Below are 25,602 nucleotides of genomic sequence, written 5' to 3' on the forward strand. Positions count from 1 at the left end.
GAAATGGAATGAAGAATGGGTACAAGTATGCTGTAAAGAGTTTTATTCATAGATATTCAAGTGTTTGTCCATTAACTGCTCTTCCTTTGTCTCATTTCATATCTAAATGCCTGAAAATATACTAAAGTGATTTTGACTCCAGATGAAAAGTAGCTATCTTGATTTTTCTCAGTGACTTCAACCAAATTACATGTACCTTAAAACAGGCCATTTATAATGTTTTGTAAGGTTCTTATAATTGTTCTGTGTTCTGTTCCAGCTCTGGCATTGGCATCATTTGAATGTGAAACCCCAGAAAACAATCATGAAAAGGAACGTTACAAGGCCCTCAAGTAAGTTTCTTATTATGTTTTTAAATTATTGCTGTTGTATAAGATAAATAAATGTATTAATAGTGAGAGACTTTGTGATAATATTGCTCTTTAAAATAAGAACTGTCATTATGTAACGTTTTGAGAGTTTTTATTGTTCACTTCATTCTGTATCCCATTGCAAGAATCAAGTATTAGATCCACATATGATACATAGACACTATCCCGTCCAGAACTCCTGTAACTGTTGGAATTAAAATTTGAACTGGCCAGCAAATCACGTGTGAAAGATCCCACGCTAGCAAGGGATCTGGAAGTTAGGTCAAGAACACGTGCAGCACTTGAGTGGAGACGGCCGACAGCGGGCATTCAGCCAGTAAACAAAACTTTTGTACCTGTTATGGGAAGTTGTGTATGAGAGGATTCAAATTTCAAAAGTAAAAGTATTCTGTGTTCTTCTTTAATTTATTGTTCCTAATTTATTTATAAAAAAAATTACCACATCAACCCTGAGGTGATCCTTGTTCCCCCACTGACTCTAGTTCGGGATATAACTATCTCTTGTCGTCGGAACAAAGAAAGTATAGCATCAAGAATTGTTGTTTTCAATATCAGTATGACCTTCTTTGTGGCTCTCTCATGGTCACTGGGATATTTTTCACCTTTGCGAAGTCCTTCTTTGTGGAATAATTGTTTTGTTTTCATGTCACTTCCTGTTTAATAAGTTAAAATAATCTGCTTTGCACTTTTTGTCTGCGCTATCTCACGTAGACCAATTTGCATTGTATTATTTTCAGCGATGATTAATATACTTTTTATTTTTCTCAGGTCCGAGTTAAACTCTTGAACAAATTGGGGATTTGTTCATGCAAATCTTAAGAAAGGGAGAAGGAGAGAAGTGGCAACAAAATTAGAGGCATGTACAAGAATGAATCAGAGTGAAGCGGGCATTCCATCATATTTTGTTCGTTGCAGGGAAGAAGGTTGTATGATTGAAAGTTGCCCAGAAGACATCTAAATGTGAAGAGGACGGAGGGATTTTTAATACTCGGGCTAATTACTATGTAACTCATAGATTTCGTTCTTCACTATCATTACATCATCTTTACACGAATTATTACCGACTTTGTTTACTTGCCATTTCATCAAACAAAAGACGTAACAGTTCTAAGCACCACCTGGCTTCAGGACTGATATATTTAGTTGCAAGGTATTTATTGATAAACTAAGCCTGAATTCATAGAACTGACTGCGTGAACAAATTTCTGGCTTTGTCTTATAATTCTGAGTTTTTTAAACTTTTTCTTATAACTGCATTTATTTTAGGCAGAAATTATTTCCTCTCCCCCACCTTTTAGTATTGTTATAAATGTTCGGTGCCTTCGTCTCTGTGAAGTTTCAGCATATTTTAGTGCGCGTGTTTAGCATGTAATGTATTTGTGTACTGTGAAGATTTTTGATCGAGAGAACTAAAATGTTGGTCAAAAATATGGCACTAAACTACTGACGTAGATAACAAGAGACAATCTGTAAAGTTTCAGAAATACGTTTAACACCAGTACCTTCTGTGGACTTTAAAAACAACAGTAACTTTGAGAGGTTATGTTTGAAGGTATAATAAGAACACTGAGTAATCGTGACAGTTTGATGGGACATATAATAATTTTATAATCTGTAACAGGCATTCCTTAATGCAAGCTTGCCGATTATCCTTTATTGTCGAGAATAGTTATAATAACCACCATGATAAGACATAACTCATTGATTCATTTTTACATATGGTTAATCTATAATAATCAGAAACTACATCAGTTTTTAATTGTAATTTACCATATTTTCTCCTCAGAATTTTCATAAATACGCAGGTAAACTGCCTGCTGGAGAATTGAGGTTATGTGTGTTTGTTGTACTTAATATTTATTACATGCACACAATCCTGCATGGCTCACCCCAAGGTTTTGTGCTGTCTGTAGATCGACTGGGAGACTAGAATGTTCCCATTGTCTCATTCTAAACATTATTGGTGCATAAGCATTAATGTTTTATTAGCCCAGTAAAGTAGAGATATGTAAGTTTAAGTAGCATTAAGTTAGATGCTGATCATCTGCTACCAGGGCTCTTTCTATGAAAATAAATCTCAATTTAGTGTACGTTGTTTCTTTAAATGGCACTGGAGTAATTAAGCATTATCGACTGTTGGATTAATTAATTATCAAGATAATTTTGTGGGGAAATGTTGACATTTATTGGAAAATTAACTAGCAGACTGAAGTTTATCTAATAGTAAGGAAGCAATAAAGTGTAAAAGTTTGTTTTGGATAAACGTTGTGTGCTGCGGAATGAACGTATTTGAGTTAGGTCAGTCAGTTTAAAAATTATTAATAACAATTTTACAAATAGCATTTCTAAAAGTTCCTTGTACTGATGAATTGTAACAACTCTCTGTTGAAATTTGGAGGTACTCGTTTATATCGTATTGTTATTTGTCTTCTTGTTTGAAGAATAACATTTTATAAATGAAGCTTTGTGTTCTGTGAAGAACTTGAATGTTCTCTGTAGAGGTCAGTTAGGAATTCAAGAAGGTGGTATTATGCCTGTCATATTTTAATTTTGTTCAATTAAGAAGATCGCATGACAACAAAAAATTTTAATTTAACCTCTAGTAAAATTACAGTTTATGTTGCATTCCTCAGTTGCTTGCAAATTTCTCTGTAGCCAAGTGTCGATAAGAAGATGACTACAGAATGACAGTCTTTTGTCTAGCCACAACATGCGTGTCATTAATTTGTCAGAATATTTATTCTGTCTGGTAAAGAAAATGCTTTATTCAAATCATGGAAATTTTCTGTTTTAGTTTTCTTATTTTTATATCTGATTTACATTCAGTGTAAATTTGGCATTGTCACACAAGAGTTTAAATCTGATCAGGTGAAAAAAAATATATAAATTCTATTGGGTGCCATATATGTATGACGTAATGTATTTTACTAACTTTCCCATTATGCTTACAAATTTTCATTTTCACAAATAGAGATAGCCTTGAAGCAGATGTTTTGTTCATTTATAAATGTTGTGGAACACAAATGTAGCTTATATAAGTTGTGGGTCTGATTTTGAGTTCTGCAGTGTCAAGTGTCACTAGAGAACTTAACTGTCCGAAGTGAAGATCGGAAGAAAACGGGGGAGTTGGTAATGTGAGGCCACAAAACATTTTCTAGTGTTCTACCAAGTGTCAAAAAAATGAAGAAAAACCAAGAAATCTTCCCAAAAATGCTTGCCGTTTAATTGAGAAGATTAATACCAACTTTAAGTTGGATATTAAGAAATCTTCTTATGTTGTATCAGCAGCTGACTTTATAAAATTCTTTCAGTGTTTATTGATTGTATTGCAAGCACTCGTGTATATTAATATGCACTTGCCAAGTCATTTACCTGACAGTGTATCAGATGTTTCTACATCGTGTTCTGCTTTCTTTTCTTTTTAAGGGATTATTGCAAAAATCAGTGGCTGTATCTGAAATTAGTTGAAATGTTTTCATTCTCTGGTTAATTTATCGATTGAAGACAATGGATTTGTAAGCACAAATTGTCAAGGGTAATACTAACAGTTTGGAATAGACCAGTGGTATTCAACCGGGGAAGGGGGGGGGGGGGGGGGGGGGGGGTTCTTTTAATACTCATATATCTCACTTTACTTTATGCCTGGGCTGAAATTATCTGGCATTTTATAAGATAAATTCAGTATTTAACCCTTCGTTAATTGGTCATTTGGTTCTTTGACCAAGAATAACGTACCTTATCCTTAGTGACTAATAGCTTTTGTTATTTTGTTGGGTTGTTAGGTGTGGTAGAAGTACCGCAGTGCATTTGAAATTTAATTTCAATTCAGTGTGAAATACAGACATTGTTTAATGATTTGGGGGAACATTTAATGTGCAAGAAATGCTTGTTAAAATTTTCATAACATTATAATATTGATTGTAAGCAGGTAATTTCAGATACGGCTCCTGAGTGTACAAATGTCTACGGTACTAAGTGCCATTGCACAATAAACAATGTACAATATCAGTGCGATATGGGGTGGGGGTGGATGTGATGGGAGGATAGGGGTAGGATTATTTGGGGAAAAATAAAATACATACCAGTAATCTAGTCAAAGGAATATCTTGTTTTTATATATCACAAGAAATTTTACAACTCTCAGATCTGTGTTTCTCCTTTAACCACCTCAGCATAAATGGTGATTATGAATTATTTTCTTGTCAGTTTCTCTTTCTTATTTTTTTGTAACGTTTAGAGTCCTGAGTTGCCATATATTTTCAGTAGTGAGGTAGTATCTACATACATTTGTATGTTATGTAAAGGAAACAAGTTTATGTAGCTGTGAATATGTTCGGAAAATTATTAAATTACGTAAGAGTCACTAAAAAAAGCATTTTGTATGTAAATATTATATATATGTTTTTTTTTTGTTTCAGCACAAAATTTATGTAAATGTGTTTACTATTTCTAGTAAATGTTCTCTCATTTTTTATACTTTGAAAGGAACGCACTGTTATTTTTATTAGAATAAATTAATTTTAAACTATTTTGTCATTAATAAAGCTCATCATTCCATTACAAGATTGTAAGACTATATCTTTTATTTCCAGACTTCTATGATATTTCTCTTTTATCCTTGTGAATTGGGAATTATTACAATTGAATAAATTGAATAAATTTGTCCTTATTATTCTGTAGAATCCTCCCTTTATACCATGTTTTTTTCATGTACATTTATATATCTGTAGAACACTGAAATAAACTATAAGTAAATAAAATAAAATAGATATTTCGTATCTTGTTAGTATGTTTCTTTTTATATTTTTTGATTGCTATAAAAATTTCATCCTGTGAAACGTCTATGGATAAATGGCCTGACATCTATGGCACTGATTCTGAACCATCTGCGAAGAGACATCGTCGGACATTTTGAGAATGGAATTTTGTGCTTGTTTTGAATGGTGAACCGCTCTTAGAGTGTCGTATTTTATTATTTGTTTTATATATGTAAACCGCAAGTAAAAGAAATGTATGTCTCAGTATGTGATAGAATTGTGACATGTTTCTGTGAAACTTTTAATGCAGCTGTAAATTCATGCACGACATTCATCAATACAAGAGCATGCCGAAAGGCCTGTTCTTCAACTTCGCCTGATGATATGTAAACTTTGCATTAGAGACCAGTATCATAGAACTGAAACTTAGCATGACTTTGGACGAGTTGTGTTTAATTACTGTTCTGGAAAGGACAACAACAAATTAGCCTCATGAAGCTTTGGTAAGTACACATTCATTATTTCTTATTCTTATTCTTTTTCTTCTTCTTCCGGTGCCTAATATTTTCTTCCATTCTTCTCTATTTTCCCATCCTTCCGGAGGTACTTTCCACTCTTTCATGGTTCTTGTAAATCCGTTGTTCCATCCTGGTCGCGGTCTTCCTCTCTTCCTTCTTTCTTTTGGTTGCCATTTCATAGTCTTCTTTGGTAACCTTTCCTCCTCCATCCTTTGCACGTGTCCGTACCAAATCAGTTGTCTTCTCTCTATCTCCTCTCGATCCATCCTCAAGATTTCTCTAATCCTTTCGTTTCTCTCTCTCTCTCTCTCTCTCTCTCTCTCCCTCCTCTGGATTTTCATTTCTGTAGTGTTTTCTTTTGAGTGAGATATTTGTTGATTGGCTAATTGATCGTTTAACGGGTTTGAAGTTACTCAGCTCGATATTTGCGTCTGTCAGCGTACCTAGAAATCTAATCGAGTTATTTCAAATATATCACTACTTTTTTTTGGTTATTGATTCATATATTGGAGTCCAACAATTAAAATTAATTTCTCCTTCATATTTTACTGATTTATATGGCGTATCTCTGAAATAGTTTGAACTTGTACTACAGCCAGTCATGGTATATTTTAATATTTTAATATTAGCCTTCATTTTCAAAGACAGCAATGACTTCAGAAACATCTGTAACATTTCACCAGACTCTGGTGCCACAACCTAGGAGACTGACATGTTCGTACTTACCCCCGTGAGCACCTCAAATTCTACTACAGTCCACGACTGTAATCTTGTGACTTGCGGGGTGAGGAAGTGAGGTTAAGGAGGAAGTAGGAAAGATAGCCTCTGCCTTTAACGCTACGGACTTCCTGCATTCCTTGCAAGTTTCAAGATTACAGTCGTGTACTATACAAGGAACTTGTCACCTTTTATACCAACACTTGTCGCAATAAATCGGAACAGAGGGAATTTTTGCTCTCATTTCTGAAAGACTTGAATAATCATATCAATTGATTTGACATGTCATAGTGATGCTGTTTTAGCTGACAGCCCCGTCTAGACAAAAGAGTGTTTTGATCTTCTAAAGAGACTTAAGACATAAATGGTACTCGATGCATTCAGTCGATGTGAAAGATTTCTTTTCTCTCATAATTTTCATGTGTCCCACTGAAGTGATTTAATATTAATTAAAACTTATAAATCATAGGAAATGTTAATGTACTCATAGGCTATATTAAGTTTTTATAAGATTGTCAAAGGATTATAAATATATACATAAGAGCTCATTTAGGTTATTTTTACAGTGGTTCTTAAATTTTTTTAGCAAACTATCAAAATGGCTTTACAAAAATTACACCATAACGAGTTTTTACTCACTTCAATGGACTGGCGCTGTTGTTTGCTTCGGATGTTTTATGTCGAGACGTTGCCAGAGTCCCCAGACAGGTTTTTGTCTTCGAGGTAAGCGAGCCGGCCTTTGCTAGACTTTTGTTGGCTCACACTTAAACCGTGCCTCGTATTGTCTGTTAATAGCCATGAAAGGACTATCGTGCAACACTTTAATGGTTACTACGTGCTTTACCGTGTGCCTGATAACTAGTTTGCAGTGAAGTGGGAAGTCTGGTAGTGGTAATGTGAAACAGATATGTTGAAGGCGAATTTCGCTTCGGATCTGAAAGGTGAGCGTAATTTAACAGTTCGTTGTTGTCTTGCATATTACCTCATTTGTCTGTATGGTTATTTATTAGAGACAGAACCGAAATTCATAGATTAGTCGTACGTATTGAGCCACGAATTTCCACTGTGCTTTCATTCCACGTTCCTCTTTGAAGGAAGCGAAGAGCTTTTGGATGTATAGACCTTCTTTTCGTTAGATATCAGTGAGAATAAATCAACTGGCTGTAGCACGTAACACGCAGTGGGGAAAACAGATTCGTACGTATTTGATTTTGGTTGAAAACCCTAACAAGGAAACAAACATTTCGGTAACATAGGCGCCTGTGACGTCATATTGTAGAGTCTTACTTAAAATGGTTATAGTTTCTCAGCTGATCAATACGTTTTCCGTCTTTTATTGAACCCGGAGGTTTGTCAGCGTCTTCGCAGACCCTGTCACGTGAGAGTTGATTACAGTCCGCACTCTATGCCTCAATGGTACGTTTTAATTTTATCATTCCACCTGCACACAGGGCTCAATAGCGGTGTTTCCCCCCTGAGTATCATGAATATTCTGTGCTGAGTTATAATCTCCTCATGAGAGATGCGGGTCTTAGTTGCACCGCCCTAATAACATTAGGTGACGAAGTCTTTGGTACAAATAAAATATTATTTTTAGCACGTTATGCTGAAACACCGTCAATCTGTGATTCTGTCTCATAATGCGAAGCCATTGTTTAAAAATCTGAAGGGCAGAGTGAATTTGGGAGGTCTTTACACGGACAGTGGAATAATATTAAAACGGATCACACGGAAATAAGTTGTGGTGACGTTGACTGGCTCAGGCCCGGGAATAATCATTGCGTTTCGTGGTAACAGTGATAATCTTGGTATTACGTAACCACGTACGAAAAGTGTCACACATGAGGAGCTTCGCCTGTGCAAATACCCAGCAGCTTGCATGTGTTGTCCTTCGTCATATCGCACTTGGTTTATTTTCATGGCATGGGGAATTCCACTTCATTCACTGCAATGACCTCCATTTCTGTGTGTCATGTATGTGCCGAGGTCCCTGCAATGAGGAAGTCTTTCGCATGTTAAATCCTTTAGCGTTGTGGAAAATAAAATGGGTGTGCTGGAATAGGAAATTGGGTAGTGTTTATTTTTCAAATATAACTTAAGAGATTCGTGTCATTTCGACACACTGCAACATAAAAGATGTCTCATAACTATTGCAGATATTTTTCGCATGATTCTTGGTGTAAACAGCGATCATTTCCTTAAACAGCGTTAACAAATTGGTCTTTGAAATGGTGAAGTGCTATGTTTTCTTTGCGGTTCGGACTGAATTCATAAATGATGTTTAGACGAGCTTCGACTTTAAGGAGTCAAACAACACCTTGAAAACGTAAGATGTGGAAATATATCTCGACGTATTCGTGGCCCCGACATTGGACTGAAATGAGCGATGGATTTTAACAAATTACGACCTGAGCCACAATTGTGGCAATGTCGTGCAGTGGCTTAGTGACCCACATGCTTACCAACCATCGCGGTACCTTCACAAACGTAATGAGGCGAAATCCGCATGTGTTCAATGACGCGAGTCTTGAACCATCCCCGCAGTACCGAAATTGAAACGCCGTAGTGAATCAGGTATGGGAACAGTTAAAGGATCTCGGTATGGCTGCTTCTTTCTACTTTGTATTGTTATGAAAATAGCTGGAGGTCGCCATTGTCAACCGATGGCCTAGAGGAAATTTGGAAAATAGTCGGAACACTTGGTTCATGTACGAGATTCGAATCTGAGAACCTCCAGTTGCGAGACACGAGTTCTAGCCACTTCGCCAAAATTTATGGGAATGTGCGGATGATTGGCTTTCGTACACGAGAGTGTGGGAAATTTACGAGGTGCGATCGGAAAGTTTCCAGACTGTGTCAATAGAAACTGTCTTGAAACTTTCCGATCGCACCTCGTATAGTGCCGCGACTGGGACCAGGTTTCCATTTGAGAAATTTTATTTTGTTAGTTTATTTTATGTTCATATATCGGCAGAAACTTTTCGGTGTTCTTCCATACGTCATCAATAGTGTTATCAGATAAAGTCAGTAAACAAAATTTAAATGTTTACGTGGAGTTAAAGTAGTTGTTTACAGAATTATAAAAATAATCTAGTACGTTTTAACTTTTAACATTGTATCGGTTGTGCGTATGTGGAGGACAAACATGTGTGCAAAATCTTTTATTCTTCATCATTAACAACTTAAAAACAAATATTGTATTGATGATAATAATAACAATAATAATTTGTCGCGTTATCTTTTCCCAATGCTTCAGGCCGGCGACCGAATTTTAGTTTCGCGTGTAGGACTTGGTTATAATTTTGAAAACCTCTTCCAAAAATATATTATTTATGTTGCGTGTACGTACTAAGACGGTTCAAAGGGGAGTTTTGAGGCAGTTAAATGTTGGCGTCCCTGCCTGTAGATTGGCCGAATTTTGTGACACTAGAAACGTCGTATTAAATTACTGAATGTCATTTAATTGCATACGAATTGGCGGAAGTAATGGTATTGCAATGGATTTAATGCAAATTTAGAGTCAGGCCGTTTAAAAGACAACCAGAATTGTCTAAATGAAGATTTGTCTGTTACGTAATCAGATTCATGACGGACATGCGTCATTATATATCATTTGACGTTATGCGTTATGCATAGTTGATGTCAACTTAGCGTGACGTCTGTGCTTCAGTGATTTTGAAATTGCTTGGGGAGAGAAATTAAAATCTGAAATCTGCGTCGTTTCTTCGATGTCCGTGACAGAAGATTTGTGTCTTCTAGGATGCTGAGGTAGAAATTTCAGTAAGGTGGTTTGTTTGAAATTAATTTATTTAATTCATTTTCTTTAATTTGATTTGAAGAGTCGGTTGCATTTGCATACTTAACTGTTAAGTAAGACTGTCTTTAAATTCCACTGTATGTGTTTCTTCATTCTATTCCTGCCGGATAAATTCTTGGAAATTATGCTATACACTTTCACCTCATTTTATCGAACTAAACCCAAGAACTTCGTCATTCTTAAAAGATAACAGTCACTTATGGATAAGCTATCGCTGATAAACATCATTTGAAGTTTGTGAAATAGTGCTCTACGCTATTACATCAGCATTTGTCTGTGTGGCCTGACTCTTATTGAGATCGTGGTTAGAAGTTTTATGTATACTCAGTAAAACCATTAAATATCTCTGGATAGCTGGTCTGTGTACCGAGAATCAAATCGGACCCGTGTAATATGAGACAGGAGTTTTGACGGCTAAATTTCATAGTTCGGTAAATCCTTTTAAGTTCAATTGTTTGTATAGTAATAACTACGCGTGGTTCAAATATACCATTGGCACACACAGACACGAAAAAGATCGTAAATGCGAATTGTGTGCGTCGTCTGTTTTCCTATCTGTTGTGGTACACCTGTATCTATAGACGTGGAAGTTACGTCAGGTTAAGAAAATAAAAAGTATTCTTCTCCCTGTTAGTTTTGTTAGGATTCTTGAGGACTGTTCTTATGATAATACAAGAGCTGTTTCGCAACAGATTGTAGTTGAAGTGTGACTGTGAGTCGCAGAGGAAGAATCAAATCTTTGGTGACAGTCTGTGTGAGGATTTGCAAGGACGTCTTCGTCAATAACACGTAATATAACTAAAACGTGTACAAGAGTAAGTGAAAACTGGTATTATTATTTAATTTACTTGTTTGCTACATATTCGTTATTTTTTGCATGAAATTGGTCACTCCAACGCCATTCTTTATGAATGTCGTTATTGGTGCAGGTAGCTTGTTTCCAAGGCTTTTAAAATTTGCATGCTCTAACAAATAAATAAATAGTAAATTTCGTCCTTAATGAAATTCAGTTTACCGAAAAAATTCCTATGTCGGGTATGGAGTAATGTACGAGGTGCGATCGGAAGGTTTCCAGACTGCGCGTATAAAAACCCGTACACTTATCTCAGGTATTAAATTCATCCATCACCCTCGAAGTAGTTCCCCTGGGAGTGAACACAACGATCCCAGCGCCGCTGCCAAGCCTGGAAGCATCCCTGGAAATCTTTCTTTGTCATCCTGTCAAGCACCATCTGCGATTCTGCCTGAATCTCTTGCCAAAGACTCGCCAAAACGGCTACGGAAACCTATGAAATGCTAAAGCAAGCAAAGAAAGATTTCCAGGGATGCTTCCAGGCTTGGCAGCGGCGCTGGGATCGTCGTGTTCACTCCCAGGGGAACTACTTCGAGGGTGATGGATGAATTTAATGCCTGAGATAAGTGTACGGGTTTTTATACGCGCAGTCTTGAAACTTTCCGATCGCACCTCGTATTCGTCACGTACAGATCGGCTGAAGTCCATTCAGCCTCAAATTCAATTCGTGAAAAGGCGACGAAGTGTGGAACAGGCTGCTCACTTCCATCTAGCAGCGAGTTGAAAAATGTGTGGAGCATTACCTCCACACTCTCTACACAATTTCTTGGAGCCGAGTTCAGGCATGGGAAAACCTCCCATGTTCACACACCCAAGGCAGATGCATCGATTCCCTCCTTGTGTACATTCTGTCGTGATGGTGGACGAAAGGATGATTTTTCTCGTTTTCAGAGAGATTATTGTTTGGAGTCCCGCCACGGCGCCAGAAATATTTCGGTAAAAATGTTCTTTTTGAGTCGCGCGAATGATCTGCGTTGAGTTGGAGTGTGTAACAGGAAACACTAAGTATGATTAAGATGTGTGTCAAAACATGGTGACGCATGTCGACAGATGTGGTCTGGACCAGCTGTTAAAATGCCTAATGCTTATTTTTCAAATACCTGTCACTCCACGAACTTTCAAGGGCCTGCGATAGCCTGCTTATTCTTACGTCAGCGTTGTTACTACAAGTTCGTCGGCTATCTCATTGATGTTGTTGATGTTGAAAGAGAGTTACAGGTACCAAGAAGTTAATGTCCTCTGTTCTCTGCTTTTCATATCTTGTTTAAAGAAAATATGTTAATTAGTGTCTATAATTAATTCCTACATGTTTGTAGTTGAGTCAGGGGACAGGCGGATAATATCCTGAGAAAGAACTCTGATGTTGAATTGAATTAGTTTGACTCGCTTTGTCTGAAGTTTCTTCTAACAGTGAAAGCAAATTAATTATTTTTAAAAGCGAATGAGTTGTATGTTTGTGTGTGCGTGTTGGTGGGAAGGTGTTTTAAAGGCTGGTCAGTGTCAAAGGATGTTTGTGAATGTGTGAAATCTAATTTCTAAATTCTTTACCGTGGCAGAAGTCTGTTATACCTGCGAGGCTGTAAATGGGCTCGGCGGTGACATTTAGGATGAAAGTTAAAATTGGCAATACTTAAAAGAAAAAACGCACTATGGTGTAAACTGCGAATTGAAGTGGTACGATATGCCAGACTGTCATGAGGCATGTGATATCAACTCGAAAGTTATCATAAAATACTTATCACGAAAGAAACAGTTTCTTCATTTAAGACATCTCTTCTAGGTTCACAGCTGAAAACGGCAACTGTAAAAGCAAACTTCTAGAGCCATAGGCCTGCTTACTTATTTTTGTTACCATGGAGACAGCGACTTCGCGAGGGACCGACAGGATGGAAGCTCTTTTAGAGGAACGGGCTCAGCAACTATTCCTGCTCAGTGACCGAGAGAGGAAAGGGTTCATCGTGAAAAGAGACATGCAGGTAGAGTTGCCACATTGTCAAAAATTACCTTGCAGTCCATGTACCTGGAAAGTCCTCCTCATGTCATGCCCACGTGGTGTCGCAGCTATGAAGGAGTCTCTGTCAGATACTCGTTCGCCCGAGACTCGGGATGACTTTGACGCACCTTTAGTGACCTCGGTAGCAGAACCCAAAGGTTCAACAGTGTTCATATCAAATCCGGAAGTGGTCACAGTCCTAAGCCGGTTCCATTAACCCCCCCCCCCCCCCACAACCAGTCGCCCTAAGACCCATCTTAATACCATCCTCCCATCTACTCCCAAATCTGCAAAGTGGTATATTCCATCTGGAGTTTCTAACTTCATGTTTTATGGATCTCCACTCCATGCGTACTGCATGTCGCGCCAATCTTATCCTCTTCGATTTTATCTTCCTAATATTATTTGCTTAAGAGTAAAAATTACGAGAAGTTCTGCAATCTCCTTAAAGTTTGAGCATTTTGTATGTCACCTTGTTGACAAATAAACTCAGTGATTTTCTCTGAGACACCAAATTTCGTAACCGTACAACAGCATTTAAAACCACAGTGAAAATATCTGTCTTCTGGGTTGAATTCATCGCCCTGATGAAGGAGGCAGTATGACCTCTGAAACGTTGGTAAACATCGACCAGACTACACAGCGCAACAACCCAGAAGACAGAAACCATAGTGTTGTATTCCTTATTATTTTTATTTTTTAGATAGAATGCGGGGAAATAAATTATTTTGAACTGAAATGAGCAATAATTTCCCCAAATTTATGCTTATCTTATTTTCTAGACGCGCATTGAAAAAGTAACTTCATATCTTATCTGTTAAATTTCTGTCTCTTCAACAAAAATATATAAACAATACTATCAGTTTAGGTGTGCAAATATGAAGTGCTCCTTTGTACATGTTGTAAAACCTTTATAATTCTCTTCTCAACCATTTGTATTCTATAGTAACTGCATTAAAATATGGTTCAGTTTTGTATTTCATGGTTAAAATAAACCGAAGAATTTGAATTTCGTGATACTTAAACATATTTCAGTACTAAATAAGCGAAAAGGCGTACAAGAGTTGCCTCCAAAAATTATACATTGCTTTAAACTACACGCATGCCTGTTGATTTTAAGAATAAACTTACAAAACGCGTCATAATAACTGGGAAGTACGCATTTATGTCACTAAAGTGACAAACTTTTGCAAGAGTTATGTGACACGCGTTACGTATTTGCTGTCTTGTGTCGCTGCTGTATAACTAGTCGGTGTCTTTGATGTAGTCTGAATACATCGTCATTTTTCCTTGTGGTATGGGAGGCAAACAGTATAATAACACTTTCTAGTTGGATTTGAAACAGGGACCAAAGTACACAGAAAATAAAACCGCGCTGTTAAAGTGTTTTGAGAATTTAAGTTACGGTTCCATACATTCTAGACCAGTGGTATTCAACCTTTTTTGTTCGCGTACCCCCAGATATAATTTCTCTTCAACTTTGTACCCCCAAAGTTGTTGGTGTATAATTCAAGTTATACATAGTATATAATCTATTTTATTTTTATTTATTTTTTATTTTATTTTGTGTTCTGTCTGACGACAGGTCCATATGAACAGGATCCTTCCATCCTTTTCTCGGACTGGGACCTGTTCATATACGTTCTTGTCAGATGATCCAGAAGTGGTTTGCCATTGCCTTCTTCTGTGTGTGAATGGGATGCCACGGAGAAACCGGGGAAGCCCCGGAGGAAAACTCCGTGTTGCCTAGACCACGGCCTTGCCCAACACAAGTTATAAATTCGGGCACCGCCGGGAATCGAACCCGAGACCCCAGGATTACAAGGCCAGCGTTCTAACCGCTAGACCACCGTGGCGGTATATATAATCTATATCTAAAATAAATTAAATAAATTACATTACTGATTATTCAGTGTTTATCACAAAATAATATATTTTTTAAATTTCGCGTACCCCCGGGGGTACGCGTACCCCACGTTGAAGACCACTGTTCTAGACTACTCCACTATACAGACTGCTGTCTTTACTCTCTGGCCATCTTATTAGTGAATAATATAGGACGTGTTGGAATGTGTGGTAAATCCCTATCTTTGCGGAAATCGAAGGCCAGTGGTTCAGCGTGTAGTCAGTCGTAATATGACCGAGTTAGCCCGGTTCTGGCAGTATACCTGTACAGACATTCCTGTAAGTTTGAGGCACTTTTCTTATGAACATTTCAGTCAGTGTGTCGGATAACCCACGAACTTTTGCCAGATACTATTCGACCCTATAATTTGTGCCATTACAACTCACTCCTAAGTAGATAACTACCTCTGCCGGCCTTGTTGTGTTACACTGTTTTGTGCTATCTGTCCCTGGTAATAATGTCAAGGCATTCATGCACCTGGGAAATCATGAGTTTCATGCACTCGTAAGAAAATATTTTAGCGCATTTTATGTGTTCATATATTCCCGCTACGCATATGTGCATATATCGCTCACTTGGTTACGAACTTTGATTAACTTTTATTTAATTTGAAAAAACTTGATAATATTTATGTGGAACAACTAACTATCAGAACTGGTGCTTATGAATTGGTAGGTGGGTAAATAGATAATCGTCAGACAGCTATTTAGGTATATGCAGCTCTCCCAAATAGACGTATACACACTAGGTTAATATTCCGTATTATAATACGTATACATCTTTTTGGGTTATCCTATAGACAGACAGATCGATAGATAGAAGATAGATCGATAGGTAGGTAAAGTATCTGTAGATAGATTGATAAGTAGAGAATCGATATCCTATAGACAGACAGATCGATAGATAGAAGATAGATCGATAGGTAGGTAAAGTATCTGTAGATAGATTGATAAGTAGAGAATCGATATGTAGACAGACCGATAGGTATGTCGATAGGTGAGTGGATAAGAAGAGGATAGATCGATACCTACACAGAACGATAAATTGTCGATATATAGGTAAATAGATCGATATATAGATAGATTAGCGGGCAGTCATATAGGTGGGTAAAATAATGAACAAGTAAACTCTAAAGTTCGTAATCAATAAAATGTGCGAATGTTTGCTTGCCGAGAAAAATGTTAATGTTAAAGGAGCAATATTTTAACTTAGAATGAGTAGCAGTGGCCAGTGAGATGACAGAATAGAAGTTATTCGTCCCTCCAGGCAAATACTGGGATAGTAATATATATATTATTCTTTGTCCAAAGGAATAAAAGAAATTCAAAGCAGAATTGTGTGAGTTTTAGAGCTTTTTTCCCCCCACAATTTTAATACGCACACAGATGTATTGTTCTGGCAACGAGCTTGGCCTTTGATAGCGACTCTCTTACGAAAGCGAAATTTGATGTTTACAGAATTGTGTGTGTAGTAGCTACGAGGCCATTCCGCACACAGTTCTGTTTACTCTGGTAATTACACTGCAAGCTCTCTTCCAAACAAAGCCTTAGTTCAGGTAATCGTCTCGCACCATGCTGCAAAGAAACATTGCAAACATTTATCTCTCAGGCCTATTTATAACCAAACCTTGTTGGTACTGTGTATTAAGTCTGTAGGTTATCTTCTCTCTTATATCACAGTAAGAAAAATTTGTCTGAAGGGCCGACAGAATATTAATTGGAGCCGACGAAACTGCTGAGTTCAAATGTGTTTTTTACCAGAAATCTCTCACTGTAGACTCCTAGTACACCGGAACGAACAGACAGCCACGATTTTCCTACATTAATTGTAAGAACGTCTTTCAAATAACATGCAAATTTTACTTAATACTGCTTGTACATATAATACATGGAATTCCATTAAAATGCCTCCCTAACTACTACACACGAACTCCATCAGTCAGAACGACAAACCAATGAAAATGTGGAATTCTTGTGAGGCACTTCGGTACTTCCTTCTCAGGATTTACGAAGAGTAGGAGACGATTTCGACGTAAAGTCATGCTCGAAAATGAATACACGATATAATATAATAAAACATTCTGTATTAATAATCGTTTTCGCGTTATTTTTGAGGGAAGCATCTGACATTTTTCTCCTGTGTTAAATAATATGACACATTTTCACGTTTTATGTTGGCTACAGCTTATTTTGACCGACTCTGTTAGTTAACATCTTATGGTTCTCGTAACCTGCATGTTTCTATGTCGACAGAGAATGCGGAGCGAGATTCCTCTGACACCAGAGCAGCTTGAGGCTGTGTTCGACTCTTTGGACGTGAATAACAATGGTTACCTCACCATCGAACAGTTCCTCTCCGGTTTTGGTGAGTATGAAAGTGGAATTCACAAGAGGAGGACAATTTCTTAGTTTCGGAGATAGGCTCATTATTGATGTTGTTGTTCTGCTGGGTTATGACTCCATGTAGACTCACAGATAGACGCCAACTTTTGAGAGAAACATATCACCTCCAGTTTCTGGGCCCTCACCGCCATGAGAATTTCTGAAGGAAACTTCACCGCGGAGATAGTTCAGTAGTTAAGTTACTGGGTATGTAACTAAAATGTGACTACAATGAACATTCTCCTGTGATTAAATTAAAATAATTTTCATTACAGGTGAGTTTGTAGCTTCACATTCTAGAAATTCATGGGAGGAAGACAGTGTCATGGAATCATCTCAGAAGGAAGTTCAAGATTCAGATGGGCCTGTTCAGTACCTTCTGAGGGAACTGGAGTCCATCAACGTATTGCACAAGTAGGATGAAGTTTTCTTGTAACTACGTATGAACATAGAAGTAGTTTTTGCAATTTCTAAGGAATATAAAAAAAATTATTATTATCATATGTAATCATTTAAATGCATGGACAGTTTAATGACTCGCTGTAAGCTGGTTAACTGGGATTTGTAACTCCCGTCGTGGATCTTGGTGAGTTTCCGCATTGTAGTCAGATTTGAAGATAATTACATTCTGACGTGCTGTCTCCTATTCTTAATCGCTGAAGTTTAAGTTTTGTTTCCGTTTGGCGGGCGGGACAAGAACAGATTAATCTTATCGATGTAACACGCAGACAGTATATTGGGATATTCAGTTTTGCACTTGAAAGAAAATTCCATAACACAAAATATCAGTGGTCAAATGGCCTTCTGGTACATATCACATACACTCCTTTTCCTTTTTTTTCAGATGTTCTATCAGATTAACATAATAGGATATTAATCAGTATGTGGTGCTTGTATTTTATCCCGGTCTCCTAAATTACATCCAAAAAACAACCTAATAATTTAGTTGTATAATTCTTGTTACTTGTTGGCATTATCATTTTACTCTGAACTGTCCACAGACTTACCAGAAATTATCACATGAGTTTTCTTCTCTATTCCAAGATACAACATTTATTAAACTTCATTGAAGAAAATAGTGACTGAAATGTCCGTGACAGTGCATGTGCTGTTGTAACTAACTAACTAACTAGATGGCTTACGAACCCGACGGTTCATCACCCAATTAACCAAAGCCCTCCACCGGACCCTGTCCTGGGCCAACAAAATCCAGTCTCCTTCAACTCCTATCTCCCATAGATCCCGCCTGAGATTATCCTCCCATCTACGTCTAGGTCTCCCCAGAGGTCTCTTCCTCTCAGGCTTCCCAAATAGTGGACCCAACCAACCAGATGGCTTACCGAACCCAAAGGTTCATCACCGAATTAACCAAAGCCCTCCACCGGGCCCTGTCCTGGGCCAACAAAATCCAGTCTCCTTCAACTCCTATCTCCCATAGATCCCACCTGACATTATCCTCCCATCTACTTCTAGGTCTCCCCAGCGGTCTCGTCCCCTCAGGCGCGCTACTGTTGTAACAGCGATGTGAAAATATATTTTGTGGTTTGTAAGATTTGAGGTTTTCACAGCGGCGAGTACGAAGATTTCTGTCTTCTGGGTTGTTGCCCTGATGATGGAGGCAGTATGACCTCTGAGACGTTGGTTAACATCGACCAGACTACACAGCGCAACAACCCAGAAGACAGAAATCTTCATACTCATCGCCCTGATGATGGAGGCAGTATGACCTCTGAGACGTTGGTTAACATCGACCAGACTACACAGCGCAACAACCCAGAAGACAGAAATCTTCATACTCATCGCCCTGATGATGGAGGCAGTATGACCTCTGAGACGTTGGTTAACATCGACCAGACTACACAGCGCAACAACCCAGAAGACAGAAATCTTCATACTCATCGCCCTGATGATGGAGGCAGTATGACCTCTGAGACGTTGGTTAACATCGACCAGACTACACAGCGCAACAACCCGGAAGACAGAAATTTTTATTTCGTGGTTTGTTTGTAGTCTGGAGGTGCTGAGACAGCTATGCCATCATGTGGAACAGGAAGAAAGTCCACTTATCCGCAACAATTTGGAGACCTTCCTTCAGCAACTGGTGACGGACCTAAGAAGGTGCCAAAAAGAACAGAGAAACTTGGAAGAGGCTTTGAAATTAAAGGATGATGAACATGATGCACAGGTTAACAAATTACCTTCACCATTTCTTTCCACGTGGTAAAGCTATTGTACAATATATGATCAATGTGTCATGGTGTATTCATAGCCTTTCACTAATCAGCAATAAAGAACAAAGTCTCTTTAAATTCAGGGGGCTAACTGGATGGACTCGAAGTAGTAATAGCAATTTTTAAGTCTTTTACATAAAATTACAGTTCTGTTACTCTTGATAGATTTATTCTTTAATTTTTGAAAGCATGTGCAAGCTTTGGTTTTGGAATTTAGTAATATTGAACCTCTGAGTTTTGTCACTAGTGTATTAAAGCTATGATTTCCATGTATTCAAGAAAAAGCAATTTCCGACTGCTCGCAAACGGTAACTCAATATTGACAGATCCAGAAAGACACTGAGTAACTTGTGAGAATTGCATTTTGGATGCAGAGTTAAAACTGCACTTGATCTGAATTACATATGTCATACCAACATGTGTCAGGAATTTAAATATATATATTTACAGATTATAGAGAATTTTTTTTTTAAATGTTTCTTCTTGTTCTTTTTCTCCGCTTAAATTTTCAATTTTGTCTTTTCCCTTTTCCTTCTTGTATGTATTCGTCACATTACAGGTCTTTTTCATCCACTTACACACTGACAACTTCTTTCATTTTTTCATAAACATGTTTGTTGTAATTCAAATATGAATTAAAAATTATAACCGTTTAGTAATTTGATATTTAAATATTCTGAAAATACTGAAGATCAAAAATAAGAAATGTTGTAATGTGCACCAGCAGTGGTAATTTTCATTTTGTTCTAGGTTCGCAGATTATTTGAAGAAATGGAAACTCAGCTTCATGAGGAAAAGAAGAATCAAGCACGGCACGTAAGACTACAGTTTCATTATCAATCCAGTATTGATGTATCTTCATGTTTGAGGTTATCATGCAACAAGCCTTTAACTATCCTCAGTTGAACTACATTAGCTTCATTGAATAATATCAGGTTTAATCTGGCTTTATAATCCTCATCCGGGAATTCATTAACAGAGAAAATAGAATAATTGAATATTTCTGTCTTTGTGTAACTTATCAACAAATACTGTACAACGTTACAAGTATTTGTTGCTCATTATAATATTTCTTGATATTGCCAAATGCTCAGGCAAAGATACCAACTAACTTCATGGAACAGATTCCTTCTTAAGAATTTAATAGTAGTAACAGTCAGTCAAGAAATTCCTTGCCTCTTACGCAGTCTGAAGGTTCATTGCCATGCTCACAAGAGCCCACCACCAGTCCCTATCCTTAGTCAGATTAATCCAATCCACACACTCAAACACAATTTCCCTAAGATCTATTTTAATATTATTTTTTTGTTTACACGTCTTCTAGGTCTTCCGACTAGTCCCTTCCCTTCAGGAATTTCAGCCAAAATATTTTACACTTTTCTCATCTCTCCATGATTTGATCATAATAATATCTGGTGAACTGTACAAAATATTGAGCTGCTTATTTTGCAGTTTTCTCCTGTCACTCAGTCCCTCTTAGATCCAAACATTCTCCTGTTCTCATGAATTAATTGATCATTTTTCAATATTTCAAAGGCCATGATTTCAACATCTTCTTGGTTGCCAGACATCCTGACAAGAGACTTTTTGTGGTCTCTCTGAGACTCCATCCATGCAAACTGCTGGTACAGTGCTCTGATGTAGGCAGTGACTGCCTCCTTTCATATCCTTATCTCTTTTCCATTTACGATCATCTTGTGCCTCATTAAATACTACATAAGTTGGGCTGTTGAAAGAATAACTTTGCATGACTTAAGAAAAAAATCAGCTACGTAATTCTTTCAGTCTGATACAATTTTGGCTTCTGTATTTTGAAAATGTTCTCTCCTTTTTTCCAGGTAGAGCAGAAGTTGCAATTAAGATGGAGCGCTCTTGAACAGGACTTAGCTGAGAAGGAACAACAGCTGCAGGATGTGCTGAACAGACAACAGGGACTGACAGAAAGAGTTCACGTGCTCAGATCTAAAGAAATGTGTATCAAGGAGGAAAATGAACGTTTGCTCAGAGCTAAGGTAACCTCTAGTCACATTAACTGCGCACTTTAACAGAACTATATCAAAGGTGCTATGGAAATCATTTTGTAATAAAGTGTTAGTAGTTGCAAAGAAGAAGTGGTAGATGACTTGCAGTTGTCAGAACTATTCAGTATGTAAATGTATGTTTAGTATAATATAATCTTCTTCTTCTATGGCTCTCCGGTCCGTATTCGGTCCATGGCCTCCTCAATTCCCCTCTTCGATTTGGTCCTCTGGTAGGTCCGTCTGTCCGAGGCTTTGATCGAGATTTCGAAACATCTTCCTTTTTACGGCGCAAGGTTGTTAGCCTTGCGACCAACCCCCAACCTGGAGTACCAGGGTACCTGTCTTAGTCTGACCTCTCCCCCTCGACCAAACTGGCTAGGGACGCCCTACCAGTAGCTCTTGGGGTCACTGAGGTACTCAAGCCCCACCACCACGACAAGGTGCAGGTACCATTAAGTGGGGATAATATAATCAGTGGGGATTTACAATGGCGTATCTTCTTCATGTTTTATAAATTAGACTCCACCTCTTGGTTTATGGATGTTATGCCACCATAGGTCACCGTACCTTTGTACTTTTTATTTTCTGCTATCAGTCTTGTGAAGTGGATGTAACAATACTGCCACTTCATGTAGAATTCTGAAATTATTTTGCTAATAAGAGCTACAAAAGTATGCAATTTTATTCACATAATTTTTCATGTTGATATGGGCCAAGTAGTTGGTCTTGAATGTTCCAGAGCAACATTTCACCTCCATCTTCATCAAAAAGATGGAGGCAATGCATTTAATTTAAAATACTGGTAACCATCTGCAACACCACACGGTGTCATAACCTAGAAGACCACAATAGACAGCTTTATCATGAGAACCTCAAATCTCAATTCACTTTTCATAAATCATAAAACAGTAGGCTAATATGATGGCCCTGAAACTCATGGCTCAAATGGGCTTCAAACTGGGAACCTTCCAATTCAAGTACATCTGCAGTGATGGAATGATGAACACCACATAACTTAGCATTTAGTTTAAGCAGTTCCCACATGTGAATAAAATATTTATTCTCTCCTGCTTTAGGAGGAACTTGAAGCACAGTTGCAGGCAGAGCATCGTGAAGTTATGCAAGTACAGCGATTATTGGATGATGCAAGGCAAAATGAAGCGTGGGAGAGGCGCAGACATCTCTCAGCAGGGTTTAGACTTGCCAAGAGAATCATGCTTGAACAGCGAGGTAAATCTTCTGTTTGATCGTTGTTTTTGAAACTTTTGATGCCCTGTTCATTAATTTACTTGTTGCCTTTACTCTGATTCATTCACTAATTAATTATTTTTTTTCTAACAGCTGACTCATTAATTTCATTGACATGTCCATTGACACTGTTTAATTAATTAATCTTATTAGTTCACTTGTTACCTATGACATTATTTTATTCATTCCCTTTATTAATTAAATTATTTCTGTTGACACTGCTTGAGTCTTTTTTTCATTGATTAACAAGGGGATGTTCAGTACATCACAGTAGTTGATATACAAAAACTTATTTCTAAGGTAGCTTCTGCTACTGTTGATTTAAATGATTAATCTTTATTGTCAGTGTGTTATGGCTTATATAGAATTCAACTTACACTGTGTCACACTGTCATATCACCAAGCCATAAAACTCAGAGCTGACTACAATGAAATTTCTAAAAAATTCTTTGTTAGGTTTTTGTATCAGTCACACAGAAAACATGATGAAGGTTTGTTAATTTATTTGTGGTTTGTTTAACAACACAGTCAGCAGCTTGTACTATAGGATTTCATGCTCTGATGGAAATGTTAGCCATCAGGCTCTATTCTTAGTCAGGAGGATCCAGTCCACACCTCGAAATCATGTATCTCTCTAAGATAGCTTTTGATTATCCTTCTGTCTATACCCAGGTATCCCAAGTGCTGCCATCCCTTGAATTTTACTGACTAAAATTTTGTGTGTATTTCCCATCCTCCCCTTGTGTACTGCATGTTACATTCTACTTGATACAATAACACTATGTGAAACATACAAATTACGAAGCTTATCATTATGTAATTTTCTTCAGTCTTTGGTTATTTCCCCTTTCTTGCTACTGAACATTCCCCTCAGCACTTCGATTTTTGATACCCGCTTTCTGTGTTCATCCCTTGAGGTAAGAAATAATGTTTCACACCTGTACAAAACAACAGGTAATGTTACAGACTTGTGGGTTTTTAATCTCTTATTCTCTAGACAGGACAGAGGTTGTTTCCATGAATATCCTCCCCAGTTCATCATTACAATTATTATCCTATGTCATGAATGTTGTGACTTGTGTCTCATCTGACACTAAACAGCCCTCATAATCCATACAGCATCATCAAATAATAAACATATAACAATCAGGATATCAAACATTTTCCAGGTTTAATACATCAACTCCAGTTGCTGCAACAGATGACATCAACACTTGAAGGGGGAGAAGAAGAGCAAATTTCAGATAGGAGCTGGTAGGATGATTATTTCTTAGGTTATATTACGTATTTTCAACCCCAGAAGTAACGTGGCATCAGATAAGATGACGAGAAACTACAACTTTCAAAGGAAGTGGTTGTGAATTGTTTGGAGCGACAATAACCACCATTCCCTGATATATTGTTAAGGAGAAAGCCAATTGGATCACTGGGGAATATGGCTACAAGAGTGAGTACAAATAAAATTGGCAGTTGTTCCACCCATCACATCACCCATGATGGAAGCTGAGACAGTAGCCAAAATGTTATATTGGAACTTCTGTGAAGCCATTCTATCCAGTCCCCATTTTCACACCTTATTGAGGATCCATTTTAATCCTCGCATCATCTGTCTGTACTATGTGGCCCTTTTTCTGAAGAACATATTCACCCCATGCACTAATCTTTGCCAGCTGTGTTCCTAAAAATGTGTCTTGTGGTATCTTCCCTTGCTCTACTGACTACTGTCAAGCCTGAGAATACTTTTGTAAAAATGGCATAGGATCGTCTGTACTGAAGGAAAGTGAATATTATATTTCTAGTTTTGTTTTGTTTATGAATTTGGTTTTTATGTTAAGAATAATTATATGTAAAAAGTACACTCCCTTCCGCACTTATTGTCTGCTGGCAGGGATCAGACTGTTTTGTTCATTGTTCCGTTACTCTGCCTGGTACAGTGACTACTGTTCAAGCAGGTCCGTCTTCTGATAGGGAATATTTAGCTGGGTGTAACCATCTCCATTTATATTTAAAGAATGTTAAAAATTCTGGTAACTGACACTCATTATTCATGTGGTCAGCTTAGAAATTAAAAGGCACAGAGTTTGGGAGATGATGTTGGTGGACAGGTGATACAAAAGAGTATAAAATGCTTTATGGTTAGGTTTTGCATTTAGCTTGTTACCTGTGATGTGTAACAGCAGTACTGTGGAAGCATTAAGTGTTGTACAGGCCAGAAGAAATAATTCTTTGTCATGATGAATATTCATCTTCATGAAAGTAAGCTTGTGTTTTGTGGTATATAGTTCCATTTTATGCTAGGATGTTTCTAATTTGGTGAAGTCTCCTTTAGTGATCCTACAAAAGAATGGTAGTAACATCTTCTGCAGTATAATTATATTCTTGAATATTTATATCAAAACAAAAAACATAAGATTTTGAAAAGTGTATGTAAACGTTATGTTATAATCTACACGTGTTGAGATACAGTGAAATTGGAAAATTTATATTGGTGTTTGCAAGGCAAATAAGAGACTTCTACCTTCCAACATCAGCAGTGCATCATTGAGAAAACTAATATTTACTGATTGTTGGGAATTTTTTTCAAAAAATTATATCTCCTTTTGAGGACCCTTTTCTGTATGGGAACTCAAATCCATGTTATCAAGTTTTGGTTCAAATTTCATAAGAATCTTGCATCATTCCTTTCTGGTAGTCACCATCAACATAAAACGTAATGTTGCATGTACCATCCTTGGGTCTGACGTGGTTTAACAAGTATCTCACTGTTACAGAAGGCTTGTCTCTGCACG

The 25,602-nt window shown here is 37.4% G+C and overlaps 2 protein-coding genes and 2 long non-coding RNA genes across 14 annotated transcripts in view; 3 read left to right on the plus strand and 1 right to left on the minus strand.

Annotated features, from left to right (window-relative positions):
- LOC110841535 (ras-GEF domain-containing family member 1B) overlaps window positions 1-3,236 on the plus strand; it is a 360,406-nt gene extending 357,170 nt beyond the window's left edge. For all 8 annotated transcript variants that reach the window (XM_022087180.2, XM_022087175.2, XM_022087176.2 and 5 more), the window contains 2 exons: window positions 260-332; window positions 1,140-3,236. In XM_022087180.2, coding sequence (XP_021942872.1) covers window positions 260-332; window positions 1,140-1,158 — 92 coding nt within the window. In that variant the 3' untranslated portion in view covers window positions 1,159-3,236. The remainder of the gene's footprint in view (window positions 1-259; window positions 333-1,139) is intronic.
- A 1,223-nt stretch (window positions 3,237-4,459) lies between these two features.
- On the minus strand, window positions 4,460-7,084 carry LOC147873942 (uncharacterized). The gene is made up of 2 exons (XR_015534897.1): window positions 7,003-7,084; window positions 4,460-6,097 (listed from the first exon to the last, which is right to left on the minus strand). It is a non-coding gene; the product is annotated as an uncharacterized LOC147873942 (long non-coding RNA).
- Window positions 7,085-7,120: 36 nt separating this feature from the next.
- LOC110841537 (EF-hand calcium-binding domain-containing protein 4A) lies at window positions 7,121-25,340 on the plus strand. Of its 4 annotated transcripts, none has more exons than XM_022087184.2 (9): window positions 7,121-7,304; window positions 12,814-13,009; window positions 17,185-17,296; window positions 17,589-17,727; window positions 19,324-19,498; window positions 20,295-20,360; window positions 21,383-21,556; window positions 22,642-22,795; window positions 23,983-25,340. In XM_022087184.2, the coding sequence occupies exons 2-9, from the start codon at window positions 12,887-12,889 to the stop codon at window positions 24,069-24,071; spliced, it is 1,032 nt and encodes a 343-aa protein (XP_021942876.1). In that variant the 5' UTR covers window positions 7,121-7,304; window positions 12,814-12,886; the 3' UTR covers window positions 24,072-25,340. The 4 variants fall into 4 exon arrangements, with proteins under 4 accessions (XP_021942876.1, XP_087203746.1, XP_021942877.1 ...); XM_087347620.1 differs by lacking the exon at window positions 7,121-7,304 and adding an exon at window positions 10,109-10,131; XM_022087185.2 differs by lacking the exon at window positions 7,121-7,304 and adding an exon at window positions 10,404-10,995.
- LOC147873943 (uncharacterized) lies at window positions 13,020-13,522 on the plus strand. Its single transcript, XR_015534896.1, has 2 exons — window positions 13,020-13,184; window positions 13,215-13,522. It is a non-coding gene; the product is annotated as an uncharacterized LOC147873943 (long non-coding RNA).
- Window positions 25,341-25,602: the final 262 nt, after the last annotated feature.

This window comes from Zootermopsis nevadensis, unplaced genomic scaffold, assembly GCF_977971745.1.
Source record: "Zootermopsis nevadensis isolate Lab colony 2312 unplaced genomic scaffold, Znev_1.0 Znev_ptg000012l, whole genome shotgun sequence".
Classification (NCBI taxonomy): domain Eukaryota; kingdom Metazoa; phylum Arthropoda; class Insecta; order Blattodea; family Termopsidae; genus Zootermopsis; species Zootermopsis nevadensis.